Source organism: Microchirus variegatus (genome assembly GCF_963457635.1).
Source record: "Microchirus variegatus genome assembly, chromosome: 21".
NCBI classification, from domain to species: Eukaryota; Metazoa; Chordata; class Actinopteri; order Pleuronectiformes; family Soleidae; genus Microchirus; species Microchirus variegatus.
This window is the reverse complement of record NC_139822.1, coordinates 10,556,214-10,571,749: the sequence shown is the minus strand read 5'-3', so window position 1 is coordinate 10,571,749 and position 15,536 is coordinate 10,556,214. Positions and strand designations below refer to the sequence as shown.

Sequence of the window (15,536 nt, the reverse complement as noted above, 5' to 3'; positions counted from 1 at the left end):
TTAAAGTGTCGTTGAATTTTCCTGGAGGATAATTGAAGGATTGTTGCTCACACACCGTCGGGACGGCAGGGGGCGCCGTCGGCCTTTCAGGGCTCTGACGCTCGGTGAAGAAGCGGAGGACAGTAAAGATGGCGGCGCGGACATAAACACAGGGCGACACTTGTGTTTAAAGGCCGCTGGAGGGGTTTCTTTTACCGGACACTGTCACCATGGCTCACCGCTTGTTGCGGATGTCTGCGGGCTGTAGGAACATGTTCCGCCCGCTGCTGTCCTTCAACACTTCCGCCAGAATGGTAGGTGGACAACCTTCTGACGTGCTAACATGCTAACTGTGCTAACTGGGACAACAACGGTCAAAAGTCACGTGTGTCGGGTACATTTACCTGTGTGACCTACGTCACTGACGCAGTGGACTGTGACGTCACAGCTGCGCTCTGTGTTGTTCTCTGACGTCAGCCATGCGTGTGTGTTGGTCAGGTGATGTTCTCGACCATGACTGGACAGTTAGGAGGTGGGAGGAGCCTCCTGAGTGACCTGCTGCGAGTGAGTCGTACGCTGAGCTCCAAACCCCCGAAAGGTACGACGTCTTTGTACGTTAGTGACATCACGTGACTCGCTGACGACGTCATGTGACTCACTGACGCTAGTGACGACGTCATGTGACTCGCTGACGACGTCACGTGGCTCGCTGACGACGTCACGTGACTCGATGACGACGTCACGTGACTCGCTGACGCTAGTGACGACGTCACGTGATTCGCTGACGACGTCACGTGACTCGCTGACGATGTCACGTGACTCGCTGACGTCTTTTTTTTTTTGCAGGATTCGAAAAATATTTCCCTGATGCCGAAAAACCTGGGAATAATTCTGAGGCTGATGCTGCTGCCACGAAAGGTACAAAACCACTGACCTCTACTGACCTCTGCTGACACCTACTGACCTCTGCTGACACCTACTGACACCTACTGACTCTACTTACCTCTACTGACACTTGCTGACCTCTGCTGACACCTACTGACCTCTGCTGACCTCTACTGACCTCTACTGACCTCTGCTGACACCTACTGACACCTACTGACTTCTACTGACCCCTGCTGACCTATACTGACACCTATCTTGTCCTTTCAGGAAGTAAAGCAGCTGATGCTCAGAAAAGTGCTGGAAAGTCAGGGGGAGGAGCATCAGGAGGGGGAGGAGCTTCAGGAGGAAAAAGAGGGGGTCGTAAGGATGAGTCTAACTGGTACAGCCGCATGCAGAAGGTCAGTGGTTGTCTGTTACCTGTTCTCTCCTGGTGGCTGAGGGCGTATATGTGGGCGTGGCTGTGTCTGTGGGCGTGACAGGTCTGTGTCTGTGTTTCCAGGGCGACGTTCCCTGGGACGATAAAGAATTCCGGATGTTCCTGGTGGGCGGAGCTGCGTTCTGGATGACTGTTCTGTATTTCGTGTTCCTGAGGGATGGAGGTCGCGAGGTCACCTGGAAAGACTTTGTCAACAACTACCTGTCCAAAGGACTGGTGAGGACACACCTGAGCTGTGATGTCACACTGTGACATCATCACTGCCGACCAATCACAGCACACGTCTCTGTCCGTCCTCCAGGTCGATCGACTGGAAGTCGTCAACAAGCGTTACGTCAAAGTGGTTTTCTCTGCGGGGAAGACGCCGGTGGACGGAGTAAGTTGTAGCTGACTCCTCCCCCTCTGTGATGTCACCGTGGCGTCTGTGGTCATGTGATCTCTCTCTCTCTCTCTCGCTCAGTTCATCTGGTTCAACATCGGCAGCGTGGACACGTTTGAGAGGAACCTGGAGACGGCGCAGTACGAGCTCGGCGTGGAGGGAGAGAACCGTCTGCCGGTGGTTTATTCCACCGAGAGTGACGGGTGAGTGATGACATCATCGCTGTGTGTGTGTGTGTGTGTGTGTGAGACTGATAATCTTCATCCTAATCCAGAACGTTCCTCCTGAGCATGCTCCCCACAGCGCTCATCATTGGCTTCCTGCTGTTCATGCTGCGCCGGGGGCCGGCGGGGGCGGGGCGTCCCGGCCGGGGGATGGGCGGACTCTTCAGCGTCAGCGAGACCACGGCCAAGATCCTGAAAGACGAGATCGACGTGAAGTTCAAGGACGTGGCGGGCTGCGAGGAGGCCAAGCTGGAGATCATGGAGTTTGTCAACTTCCTGAAGAATCCCAAACAGTACCAGGACCTCGGCGCCAAGATCCCCAAGGTGAGGCCAGGTCACTGTGCAGATGCCGCTCTGGCGTTGTGGGCGGGGCTGTGAACTGGGCGTGTCCTCTGTTTCGCAGGGCGCCATCTTGACCGGCCCTCCCGGAACAGGAAAGACTCTTCTGGCCAAAGCCACGGCCGGCGAGGCCAACGTCCCGTTCATCACCGTCAACGGCTCCGAGTTCCTGGAGATGTTTGTGGGCGTCGGCCCAGCCAGGGTGAGAGAGAGTGAACTTTGACCTTTGGCCCACGTTAGGGTTGTTGCGCGGCGCTGACCCCTGACGTCACTTCCTGTGCAGGTGAGAGATCTTTTCGTCATGGCGAGGAAGAACGCTCCCTGCATCCTCTTCATCGACGAGATCGACGCCGTCGGGCGGAAACGCGGCCGAGGGAACTTTGGAGGCCAGAGCGAGCAGGAGAACACGCTGAACCAGCTGCTGGTGGAGATGGACGGTAGGTGGAGCCACGCCTCCAAGTCACGCCTCCAAGCCACGCCTCCAAGCCACGCCTCCACAACCACCTGACACCAGGTCTCACTCCTCTCTGCTTTCAGGCTTCAACACAGCGACCAACGTGGTGGTTCTGGCAGGAACCAACAGACCCGACATTCTGGACCCAGCTCTGATGAGACCCGGGCGCTTTGACAGGCAGATCTACATTGGTGAGAGAGCGCACAGAGGTCAAAAGTCAGGGGTCGTACCTGACAGGAAGTGACCATCATCTCTGTGTCTCAGGTCCTCCTGACATCAAAGGACGGGCGTCCATCTTTAAAGTCCACCTGCGTCCTCTGAAGCTGGAGGTCAACATGGACAAAGACGCTCTAGCCAGGAAGATGGCTGCTCTCACACCGGGGTTCTCAGGTAAACACAGGTCCTCCTCAGGTCTCAGGTCTCAGAGTTCCCTCCTCAGGTCTCAGAGTTCCTCAGTGTTCCATCCTCAGGTCTCAGAGTTCCTCAGGGTTCCATCCTCAGGTCTCAGAGTTCCTCAGGGTTCCCTTCTCAGGTCTCAGGTCTCAGTGTTCCCTCCTCAGGTCTCAGAGTTCCTGTTAATAGGTAGTTTGTCGAGGGTCTTAAGGGTAGGCACAAATGACGTTGGTCAGGCAGAAATGTCTTCAGTGATGATTTTTATTTGTATTATCACAAGATGTTGATCAACCAGCGCACATCGTTTAGAAAAAAATCAATACAAAAAAAAAGGAAAACTCTAGAAATGAAATACTGAATAAATAAAATAAACAAAAAACTAGGACTATATTCAGTCAAGGTAAATAGAGCACTTGGTGCAGCAAGGCTTTACTAAGGTATAACCACAATACCTTTTTAGTGATATAGGGACTAGCGAATCTGGCATCACTTCCATTCCCTCTGAGAGCCCCCTCCAAATGAAGCTCTGCTGTATTTATCCCCTTAGGAAACCCACCCTTCATTGGTACCTACCACTAGGTTTCAGACAGCCAGGGGTGTTTACATTACATTTTACAAATGCACACTTAACTCAGTTAAAATGGTACCGGATCACTATAAACTACACATTAGGTCTAATATATAACCTCACTGCGTGTACACATATCATAACATACAGAGTACATGGTTAAACAACACTTATTGATTTAATGCTGACGCAAGTGCGTCATTCGCGAACGCGCCCGTCCATATAGCCCTCCCGTGTCGGGAGCACGCTTTCTAGACGCACACGGAAATACTCGGTGAAAGCGACGGTAAAAAGTTTTAACTTAACACCTAAACAGTTATGATTCTTTAATCAGGACAATACGTTGAGGCTCCGCGGTTTCCGCTGCAATTATTATCTTACTACTAAACTACCAAACTATGTTTTGCCGCGAGTGGGTAAAATGAAAATGAATGAATGAAATGCGTGGGAGAATGTTTGGTGTGCTTCAACGTCATGTATGCATCCATCAGTTAACCGCACCCAAACTAAACCTAACGCCTAACACAGTCAACAACGTTAACGGTGTGAACACATGCACCTTGTGAATGCAAATCCCTTGTTTATCTAATGAGGGATCGTTAGTGCGGCCATTATACGGACGCGTGAGGACGCGCTATATCCGCGCTATAGCCGCAGCATCACAGTTCCCTCCTCAGGTCTCAGAGTTCCATCCTCAGGTCTCAGAGTTCCTCAGGGTTCCCTTCTCAGGTCTCAGAGTTCCCCCCTCAGGTCTCAGTTCTCAGAGTTCCTCATAGAGTTCCTCATAGAGTTCCTCATAGAGTTCCTCATAGAGTTCCTCATAGAGTTCCTCAGAGTTCCTCACCTGTTTTGTGTCCACCAGGAGCCGACATCGCTAACGTCTGTAACGAGGCGGCTCTGATCGCCGCTCGTCACCTTTCAGACGCCATCGACCAGAAACACTTTGAACAGGCCATCGAAAGAGTGATCGGAGGTGAGTCCACAGAGACCAGAACCAGACATCAGTTCAAATAGAGACCAGAACCAGAACCAGAACCAGACATCGGGTTAGATAGAGACCAGACCCAGATCAGAGAAAGGTCAGAGAATCTCTGGAAAGAGAGTCCAGGCCAAGCCTAGAGATAAACCACAACAGTCCAGATTTAGACCAGAACCAATCCAGACCAGACCCAGTAAGGACAGTGATGATGTGGATTAGACCTTGGTGTGAGCTTTGATTGGTTCATGTCTGTTGATGTTTGAGGTCTGGAGAAGAAGACCCAGGTCCTTCAGCCGGAGGAGAAGAAGACTGTGGCGTATCATGAAGCCGGTCATGCTGTTGCTGGATGGTTCCTGGAGCACGCTGACCCTCTGCTGAAGGTCTGGACACAATCTGAACTTTGACCCCATCACGACTTTTAGGGACTCTTTGTGTATATGTGAGACATGTGTTGGTCTTGTGAACATGGTGTTGAACCCTAACCCTGATCCCTGATCCCTGACCCCTGACCCCTGACCCTGACCCTGATCCCTGACCATAACCCTGACCCTGACCCTGATCCCTGACCCTGACCATAACCCTGACCCTGACCCTGATCCCTGACCCTGTCACCTGACACCTGACCCTGACCCCTGACCATAACCCTGACCCTGATGCTGATCCCTGACCATAACCCTGACCCTGACCCTGACCCTGACCCTGACCCTGACCCTGATCCCTGACCCTGACCCTGACCCTGACCATAACCTTGACCCTGACCCTGACCCTGACCCTGACACCTGACCCTGACCCTGACCCTGACCCTGACCCTGACCCCTGACCATAACCCTGACCCTGACCCTGACCCTGACCTCTCATCTCTCATCTTACCTGCTCAGGTGTCCATCATCCCCAGAGGCAAAGGTCTGGGTTACGCTCAGTACCTTCCCAAAGAGCAGTACTTGTACACCAAAGAGCAGCTGCTGGACCGCATGTGCATGACTCTGGGAGGACGCGTCTCTGAGGAGATCTTCTTTGGAAGGATCACCACTGGAGCTCAGGATGACCTCCGAAAGGTCACGCAGAGTGCCTACGCTCAGGTCAGAGGTCACAGGTGTCAGAGTTTGTTCTGTGTGGAGGTTCCTGTTGACCTGGTTTCTGTGTTCCTGCTGCAGATCGTTCAGTTCGGGATGAACCCAAAGGTGGGTCAGGTGTCCTTCGACCTCCCCCGTCAGGGTGAGATGGTTCTGGAGAAACCGTACAGTGAAGCTACAGCTCGTCTCATCGACACTGAGGTCAGAAACCTCATCGGCGAGGCGTACCAGAGAACCCTACAACTGCTGAATGACAGGAAGGACGAAGTCGAGAAGGTACCGACCTTTTCTCTGCACACCCTCTGCTGGACAAGAAGGGAAGCGTTTCTATTTGACTATGTTAGGTCTTTGTGTAGAACATCTGATCTTCTACAAGTATCTTCATGTGAAAACACTAAGAACCACAGACGCTTTCCTCAAGACGAGGACCAAACAGGGTACTTAGAACCCTGTTCAGGTCTAGAACAGAGCTTTAGAACCAGTTAACGTCTGCTTTTAATCTAGAACCAGCTCTGAGTAAACGGAAATAATCCAGCAAGATTCCTCTGACCCACGGTTCTTTGTTCTCCAGGTGGCGCTGCGGCTCCTCGAGAAGGAGGTTCTGGATAAGAACGACATGGTGGAGCTGCTGGGAAAACGTCCGTTTGCTGAGAAGTCGACTTATGAAGAGTTTGTGGAGGGAACCGGAGGTGAGGACGAGGACACCACTCTGCCAGAAGGTCTGAAGGACTGGAACCAGGAGAGGAAGAACAAGGAGGAGAGCCAGGATGAACAGGTGGCTCGGCAGATCTCTGGAGGAATGCCCTTCTAGAACCTTCTTAACATCTGCATCTCCAGAGGAAAAGTTCTGCATCAAATCTTCACACAAGGAACTTGTGACCGCAACTGTGGGAGATCTGGATCTGAGCCTCAGAACCTCCTCAGAACCTCCTCACTGACACCAAACATCAAAGCTTTGTCTCACAGTTCCTCGTTCATCCAACATCTGACAACAAGTCAAACCACGCTGACAAAGAATGTTCTGCAGGCCTGAGTTCTACGGGACTGAGTTCTGCGGGACTGAGTTCTACAGGACTGAGTTCTGCGGGACTGAGTTCTGCAGGACTGAGTTCTGCTGGCCTGAGTTCTACGGGACTGAGTTCTACAGGACTGAGTTCTGCAGGCCTGAGTTCTACGGGACTGAGTTCTGCGGGACTGAGTTCTACGGGACTGAGTTCTGCGGGACTGAGTTCTGCGGGACTGAGTTCTATGGGACTGAGTTCTACGGGACTGAGTTCTGCAGGACTGAGTTCTACAGGACTGAGTTCTGCTTGACTGAGTTCTACAGGACTGAGTTCTACAGGACTGAGTTCTACAGGACTGAGTTCTACAGGACTGAGTTCTATGTTGCAGAACATGCTGCTCCGAGCTGGAGAACCCGTCTAAGAGTAGAACCCTTCTCAGGGACTCGGTAGAACTTGTAGTTCTGGTTCCATGTCCGTCATTGACCTTCTCAGAAGAACCTTCAGCTGGAGAACTGACCTGAACGATTGTTCCAGAACTGAGACCGGGTCAGGGTCTGGTCTGGTCTGGTCTTCTGTGTCCATCACTGTGTAAATGTTTGTTTTAATAAAGTCTGAAAAACAGCAAAGTCTTTATTTATCAAACAGTGACAGCGTGAGGTCAGAGGTCAGAGGTCATCCAGGTCCTCTGTGATTGGCTGCTGGTGGTGGTGGTGGGCGGAGCTACAAACTAAAACAGTGTCTCCGTGTGTCTCCGTCCACTGGACACTTGAAGGAGACAGAAGTCAGACTCAGGGACAGGTCAAACATCGCCCTCTGCAGGTCAAAGTCATGAATCACAGCTGTGATGTTTATTTAATAATGATTAAATATATGAAATAAAGATCAAATATTTAAATAAAGATCAATATTAGTTTTGATCCAGTATTATTTAAATAAACGTAGGGGGCGCTGCTGTGTGACGTGTCTTACACTGAGACAAATAATGTCTCTAATGTTACAAACCCTGGAATATGATTTACAAATATTACAAATATAAACTCAATATTCACAGCAGAAATATTACAACAAAACGTCAAATGAACCTGTTTAATATTATAATATTATATAAATGATATTATTCTGTGTGTACTTGTGTGTACTTGTGTGTACTTGGTGAGTATGTATCCAGTCCCAAAGTAACGACGCGGGTCTTTTACTTTGAAACCTGCTCCCAGAGGAAGTGACGTAGGCGGTGACGCTGTTTCCGCTGCTCACAGAGACTCAAACGTCCAAAACATTCGATTATTGATTAGTATCGAGAAGAATCAGCTGATGGCGGTGACGGTTTCTGCGGTAAGATCTAAGACAGCAGCTGTGCGCGTGCTGTGCTAACGTGCTAAGCTAATGTGTTAAGCTAATGCTAAGCATCGATCAAAGTGATCAGCTGATCAAAGCTCGTCGATATGAGGGGAGGAGCTAAAATAAAACCGTATGTGTGAAATTAGGATTATACATAATCTCACCAAGTGATTTTTACTACTACATATACACATACATATATATGTATCTGTGTGTGTGTATATCTATATAAAGATATAATCATATACTGTATGTTTATACACTACTGTTCAAATGTTAGTGTTTTTAATTAAAAGTCTTTATTTAAGACTTTATTCATCAAAAGTTTCAAAATGAATAGAAAATATAATGGAGACAAGATTAGAAATCATGATTTTTATTGTTTTTACCTCTGCTAACATCGCTGCTAACATCAATGCTAACATCAATGCTAACATAGCTGCTAACAGCGCTGCTAACATCAATGCTAACATCGCTGTTAACATGGGTGCGTTTGTTTCGTTCACTGGGTGCGTTTGTTTCGTTCACTGGGTGCGGTTGTTTAGTTCACAGGGTGCGTTTGTGTTGTTCACAGGGTGCGTTTGTTTCGTTCACTGGGTGCGGTTGTTTAGTTCACAGGGTGCGTTTGTGTCGTTCACAGGGTGCGTTTGTTTCGTTCACAGGGTGCGTTTGTATCGTTCACAGGTTGTGTCGACTCTCATCATGGAGAATGGACAGAGCACCACCACCACTAAGCTAGGCCTGCCACCACTCACCCCCGGCCAGCAGGAGGCGCTGCAGAAGGTCACTGATGCTCAGTTCACATGAAATCTGACCCAAATAACGACGCGTCGCCCCCTGGTGGCTGGCTGCATAATTATAGGTCTTAAGCCACGCCCTCCTGTGTCAATGCTGTTGATTTGTTTGCTTTGATCAGTTATTGATGATTGACAACTGTGGCTGATTAACGATTGGTCAGCAGATTGTGTGGGCGGGGCCTAACCTGGGTCTACTCTGAGCTGTGATTGGCTGTTTCCTGTCTTTAGGCTAAGAAGTACGCGATGGAGCAGAGCATCAGGAGCGTCCTGGTCAAACAGACGCTAGCTCAACAGCAGCAGCTCAACAGCCTGCAGGTAAGACTGAGCCCCGGTTTAACTCAGGTTTAACTCTGGTTTAACTCTGGTTTAACTCTGGTTTAACTCTGGTTTAACTCTGGCTTTAGACTCAGGTTTAACTCAGGTTTAACTAACTCTGTCCTCTCTGTCTCAGATGGCGTCCTTGTCCATGGGTCTTGGAGACGCTCTGTCTCCACTGCAGTCGGTGAGTGTTTGTTTATGCAGCTTTAACCTTTGACCTGTGACCTGTGACCTTTGACCGGGTGTGTGTGTGTGTGTGTGTGTGTGTGTGTGTGTGTGTGTGTGTGTGTGTGTGTGTGTGTGTGTGTGTGTGTTTGTGTGTAGGTGGCAGCACAGCGTCAGAGAGCTCTAGCCATCATGTGTAGAGTTTACGTCGGCTCCATCTATTATGAGCTCGGAGAAGAAACTATCAGACAAGCATTCGCTCCCTTTGGACCAATCAGAAGCATTGATATGTCCTTTGACTCAGTCACTATGAAACACAAGGTGTGTGTGTGTGTGTGTGTGTGTGTGTGTGTGTGTGTGTTCCTGTGTGTGTGTGTGTGTTCATGTGTGTGTGTGTGTGTTCATGTGTGTGTGTGTTGTGTCTTTTCAGGGTTTTGCCTTCGTTGAATATGAACTCCCTGAAGCTGCTCAACTCGCTCTGGAACAGATGAACTCTATCGTCCTCGGAGGGAGAAACATCAAGGTACAGACCACTACAGACCACTACAGACCAGCACAGACCAGTACAGACCACTGCAGACCAGTACAGACCAGTACAGACCAGTACAGACCACTACAGACCACTACAGACCACTACAGACCAGTACAGACCACTGCAGACCAGTATATACCAGTACAGACCAGCACAGACCAGTACAGACCACTGCAGACCAGTACAGACCAGTACAGACCACTACAGACCACTACAGACCAGCACAGACCAGTACAGACCACTGCAGACCAGTACAGACCAGTACAGACCAGCACAGACCACTACAGACCAGTACAGACCAGTACATCAGCACTGACAGTGTCTCTGTGTCTGTAGGTGGGCAGGCCCAGTAACATTGGTCAGGCTCAGCCAATCATAGAGCAGCTTGCAGAAGAAGCTCGAGCCTTCAACAGAATCTATGTGTCGTCTCTTCACGTCGATCTGTCAGACGACGACATCAAGAGCGTTTTTGAGGCGTTTGGAACAATCAAGTCCTGTGAGTTAGCTTTAGATCAAAGGACTGGACGACATCGAGGCTACGGCTTCATCGGTGAGTGAGACAGGAAGTCATGTGACCACAGGAAGTTATGTGACCACAGGAAGTTATGTGACCACAGGAAGTTATGTGACGTAAGGAAGTCATGTGACAACAGGAAGTCATGTGACGACAGGAAGTCATGTGACGTCAGGAAGTCATGTGACGTCAGGAAGTTATGTGACCACAGGAAGTTATGTGACCACAGGATGTTATGTGACGTCAGGAAGTCATGTGACGACAGGAAGTCATGTGACGTCAGGGAGTCATGTGACGACAGGAAGTTATGTGACGACAGGAAGTCATGTGACGTCAGGAAGTCATGTGACGTCAGGAAGTCATGTGACGTCAGGAAGTCATGTGACGTCAGGAAGTCATGTGACCATAGGAAGTCATGTGACCACAGGATGTTATGTGACGTCAGGAAGTCATGTGACGACAGGAAGTCATGTGACGTCAGGAAGTCATGTGACGACAGGAAGTCATGTGACGTCAGGAAGTCATGTGACGACAGGAAGTCATGTGACGACAGGAAGTCATGTGACGTCAGGAAGTCATGTGACGTCAGGAAGTTATGTGACCACAGGAAGTTATGTGACCACAGGATGTTATGTGACGTCAGGAAGTCATGTGACGACAGGAAGTCATGTGATGTCAGGAAGTCATGTGACGACAGGAAGTCATGTGACGTCAGGAAGTCATGTGACGACAGGAAGTCATGTGACGACAGGAAGTCATGTGACGTCAGGAAGTCATGTGACGTCAGGAAGTTATGTGACCACAGGAAGTTATGTGACCACAGGATGTTATGTGACGTCAGGAAGTCATGTGACGTCAGGAAGTCATGTGACGACAGGAAGTCATGTGACGTCAGGAAGTCATGTGACGTCAGGAAGTCATGTGACGTCAGGAAGTCACTCGACCACAGGAAGTCATGTGACGTCATGTGACGACAGGAAGTCATGTGACGTCATGTGACGACGGGAAGTCATGTGACGGCAGGAAGTCATTTGACCGCAGGAAGTCATTTGACGACAGGAAGTCACGTGACGGCAGGAAGTAATTTGACCGCAGGGAGTCATGTGACGACAGGAAGTCACGTGACGGCAGGAAGTCATTTGACCGCAGGAAGTCATTTGACGACAGGAAGTCACGTGACGGCAGGAAGTAATTTGACCGCAGGAAGTCATGTGACGACAGGAAGTCACGTGACGGCAGGAAGTCATTTGACCACAGGAAGTCACGTGACCTCCACAGGAAAGTCACAGGGAAGTCATGTGAGATTAACATGACCTGCTGACTCATGATGAAGCTGCTGACTCATGTTCACACTCATGATGACTCAGCTGTTTTCTTGTGTTCTCAGAGTATGAACGGCCTCAGTCGTCTCAGGACGCCGTCGCCTCCATGAACTTGTTTGACCTTGGAGGTCAGTATCTCAGGGTGGGGAAGGCCGTGACTCCTCCCATTCCTCTCCTCACAGCGCCCCCTGTAGGACTCACAACACCTTCAACTAAAATCAGCGCTCAGGTAAATCAGTGAGTGAAGCCTGATTGAGAGTGTCTCAGAGGGTCAAAGGTCACACCCAGAGATGATCTCCTTCTCCAGTGTGATGAAGCTGTCAGGGGTCAGAGGTCAGAGGTCAGAGGTGACCAGTCCAGAATAAGGTCTTTCCTGGGACATGATAGTGATGGAGCACAGTTACCACAAGACTACGCTCATGGACACATGTTGGTGCAGACAAAGTGAGGTCACCTCCAACCCTGAACCTCCTGAACCTCCTGATCCTCCTGGTCCTCCTGATCCTCCTGAACCTCCTGAACCTCCTGAACCTCCTGATCCTCCTGAACCTCCAGATCCTCCTGAACCTTCTGAACCTCCTGATCCTCCTGATCCTCCTGAACCTCCTGATCCTCCTGAACCTTCTGATCCTCCTGATCCTCCTGAACCTCCTGAACCTCCAGATCCTCCTGAACCTTCTGAACCTCCTGAACCTCCTGAACCTCCTGAACCTCCTGATCCTCCTGATCCTCCTGACCATTCGTCCTCACGGAGACTAAAACCTGGTCCTAATGAGACAGAAACTAATTTCTGAGGAACTGGTTAAGTTTAGGACTAAGAACTGAATTGTGCTGAGTGTTAGTGACTCTGGAGAGTATTTAATCAGTACTCTATTTACCCTACATTAATGTGTATTATACATATATAATATATATGTATATATATATATATATATATATGTATGTGTACTGTGGTGTGTTCAGGACCCCGTGGGGGCCTCGGTGCTCGGAGTTCTGGCTGGACTCCCGCATACTGTCATGGCCGCCCAGGCTCCAGGTGTCATCACAGGTGAGAACATGTGGTTGGTCAGTCACAGTCCAGGCTCCGCCCCCTCTGACCACTTGTCTGTTTCAGGGGCGACGCCCACTCCAGCCGGCCTGCCTCAGGTGGCTCTGGTGAACCCGGTGCTGGCCACGCCTCCCAACCCAGCTGTGGCCTTTGGTTGTGATTTGAAAAGGACGGAGGAGGAGGAGCTTCAGCAGGAAGTGCAGCTGGAGGGCGCCGTAGAGCCGCTCATTGAGCAGGAACACCTGAGCATCAGTGGCAGCAGCGCCCGACACCGCAAGCAGGAGGTACAAGCCCCGCCCACTCACCAGCCAAACACACAACCCTCACGTACAAGCCCCGCCCACTCACCAGCCAAACACACAACCCTCACATACAAGCCCTGCCCACTAAGGCTTCACCATATTGGAAAAAACTGACTGACCCTTTTCTTGGCTCTGGTCTTGACTGGTCTTGACTCTGGTCTTGACTCTGGTCTTGACTCTGGTCTTGACTCTGGTCTGGACTCTGGTCTGGACTCTGGTCTTGACTCTGGTCTTGACTCTGGTCTGGACTCTGGTCTGGACTCTGGTCTTGACTCTGGTCTTGACCCTGGTCCTGACTCTGGTCTGGACTCTGGTCTTGACTCTGGTCTTGACTGTGGTCTGGACTCTGGTCTTGACTCTGGTCTGGACCCTGGTCTTGACTCTGGTCTGGACCCTGGTCTGGACTCTGGTCCGGACTCTGGTCTGGACTCTGGTCTTGACCCTGATCTTGACCCTGGTCTGGACTCTGGTCTTGACTGGTTTTGACCCTGGTCTTGACCCTGGTCTTGACCCTGGTCTTGACCCTGGTCTTGACCCTGGTCTTGACCCTGGTTTTGACCCTGGTCTTGACTCTGGTCTTGACCCTGGTCTTGACTCTGGTCTTGACCCTGGTCTTGACCCTGGTCTTGACCCTGGTCTTGACTCTGGTCTTAGACCCTGGTTTTGACTCTGGTCTTGACCCTGGTCTTGACCCTGGTTTTGACCCTGGTCTTGACCCTGGTCTTGACCCTGGTCCTGACTCTGGTCCTGACTCTGGTCCTGACTCTGGTCCTGACCCTGGTCTGGACCCTGGTCTCTTGTTGTCTTCCAGTCCAGGGTGATGGTCCTGAGGAACATGGTGGGTGCTGAGGACATGGATGACGACCTTGAGGCCGAGGTCACAGAGGAGTGTGGGAGGTTTGGTGATGTGCGACGAGTGGTCGTTTACCAGGAGCGTCAGAGCGAGGAGGACGACGCCCACGTCATCGTCAAGATCTTCGTGGAGTTTGCGGCGGCGGCTGAGATGGACCGAGCCGTCCGGGCGCTCCACCGCCGCTGGTTCGCCGGACGTAAAGTGTCGGCGGAGGTTTACGATCAGCAGCGCTTTGAGAACAGCGACCTGTCGGCGTAGAATCACACGTGATGTTTGGACACTTTTTATTTATTCAGGTCAAACTAAGGAAGGAGGCGGAGCCACGTTACTGTGATGACCTCTGACCTCAGGTGTACAGTTCAGACAGGTGACATCACTGTGTTTACGTGAATGATGTCATGTGAAAGAGGTCAGAGGTCGATGGTGCGTTCAGGTGAAACACCAAAACATGTAAATACAACTTTTTTTCTCTTTGTTTACAAAAAAAAACAGAAATGAAAAAATTATTTTGTCTTTGTTTTAAAATGAAAGAGTTTTTTATTCATTCACATGAAAATCTGCAGAGGTCACACAGAGGTCAGCTGAGGAAGATGAAGATGATGATGAAGATAATGGTGATGATGGTGATGATGATGATGGTGATGAAGATGATGATGGTGATGATAGTGAAGATGATGATGATGATGATGGTGATGATGATGATGGTGAAGATGATGATGATGATGATAGTGATGTTGATGATGATGATGATGATGATGGTGATGATAGTGAAGATGATGATGATGATGATGAAGATGATGATGTTGATGATGATGGTGATGATAGTGAAGATGATGATGATGATGATAGTGAAGATGACGATGATGATGATGGTGATGACGATGATGATAGTGATGATGGTGATGATGAAGGTGATGATGAAGATCTTGACACTTAATTATTTCACTTTTATATTAATAAACATCAAAGTCGCACTAATGCTCATTAACATAAACACGTTGTTTCCTCTGACGTCACTCAGATCAACGACAGACTTTTATTGTGAAGGTCAAACAGCAAAGCGGAAGACATGAGTCTGAGTTAGACCTACTTGGAGAGCTCGGTGCCGGCGGGCGCTTAGCATTAGCATTAGCATTAGCATTAGCATCAGCATCCCTCCGTGACCCAGCGGCTGTCACTGCTGCTCCGAGCCGGAACACAGCGCCTGAGAGGCGGACTGAAGGACGACACCAGCCGCTGCTGACGGTAAGTGTCCGGAAACACCCGAACACACGATTCGGCCTCACTTATTTACAACTTTAATTTATATATTTTAACTTAAGAGGTATGCGTATATTTTCAACGGATCCTTGTTCAGGGCGATACCGACTATTATGATGGTAAATCTCAAGTCATTCCGGGATAAAAAATGTTTTTTGTTTTTTTTTAAGTCGGCTGTCAAAGTGCATCAGGGCAAACGAATAATTTAATGATTTTCATAAATTTTTTAAAATTATTCCTTAAGAGATTTGCAAATATTTTTAACAGATTTTTGTTCAGGGTGAAAAAGTAGATTTTGTGTCATATAAACCCATAAATACTACACAGTGTCCCTTTAAAAGAGCTGCTGCAGAAACCCGGTTGTGAGCGCCCCC

General features: G+C 49.7%; 2 protein-coding genes across 2 annotated transcripts; both read left to right on the top strand.

Annotated features, from left to right (window-relative positions):
- Positions 1–133: 133 nt before the first annotated feature.
- Positions 134–7,317, top strand: afg3l2 (AFG3-like AAA ATPase 2). Its single transcript, XM_083907737.1, has 17 exons — positions 134–293; positions 478–577; positions 826–897; positions 1,132–1,262; positions 1,364–1,516; positions 1,602–1,676; positions 1,761–1,882; positions 1,954–2,227; positions 2,307–2,444; positions 2,526–2,679; positions 2,780–2,887; positions 2,961–3,086; positions 4,520–4,630; positions 4,901–5,016; positions 5,515–5,715; positions 5,791–5,985; positions 6,281–7,317. The coding sequence occupies exons 1-17, from the start codon at positions 210–212 to the stop codon at positions 6,518–6,520; spliced, it is 2,400 nt and encodes a 799-aa protein (XP_083763863.1). The 5' UTR covers positions 134–209; the 3' UTR covers positions 6,521–7,317.
- A 1,436-nt stretch (positions 7,318–8,753) lies between these two features.
- On the top strand, positions 8,754–14,221 carry puf60a (poly-U binding splicing factor a; the record flags this gene model as incomplete). The annotated part of the gene is made up of 10 exons (XM_083907741.1): positions 8,754–8,834; positions 9,077–9,163; positions 9,300–9,350; positions 9,491–9,652; positions 9,762–9,854; positions 10,200–10,413; positions 11,765–11,928; positions 12,663–12,747; positions 12,814–13,031; positions 13,861–14,221. 10 exons carry the CDS (start codon positions 8,754–8,756, stop codon positions 14,158–14,160), a joined length of 1,455 nt encoding a protein of 484 aa, XP_083763867.1. The 3' UTR covers positions 14,161–14,221.
- Positions 14,222–15,536: the final 1,315 nt, after the last annotated feature.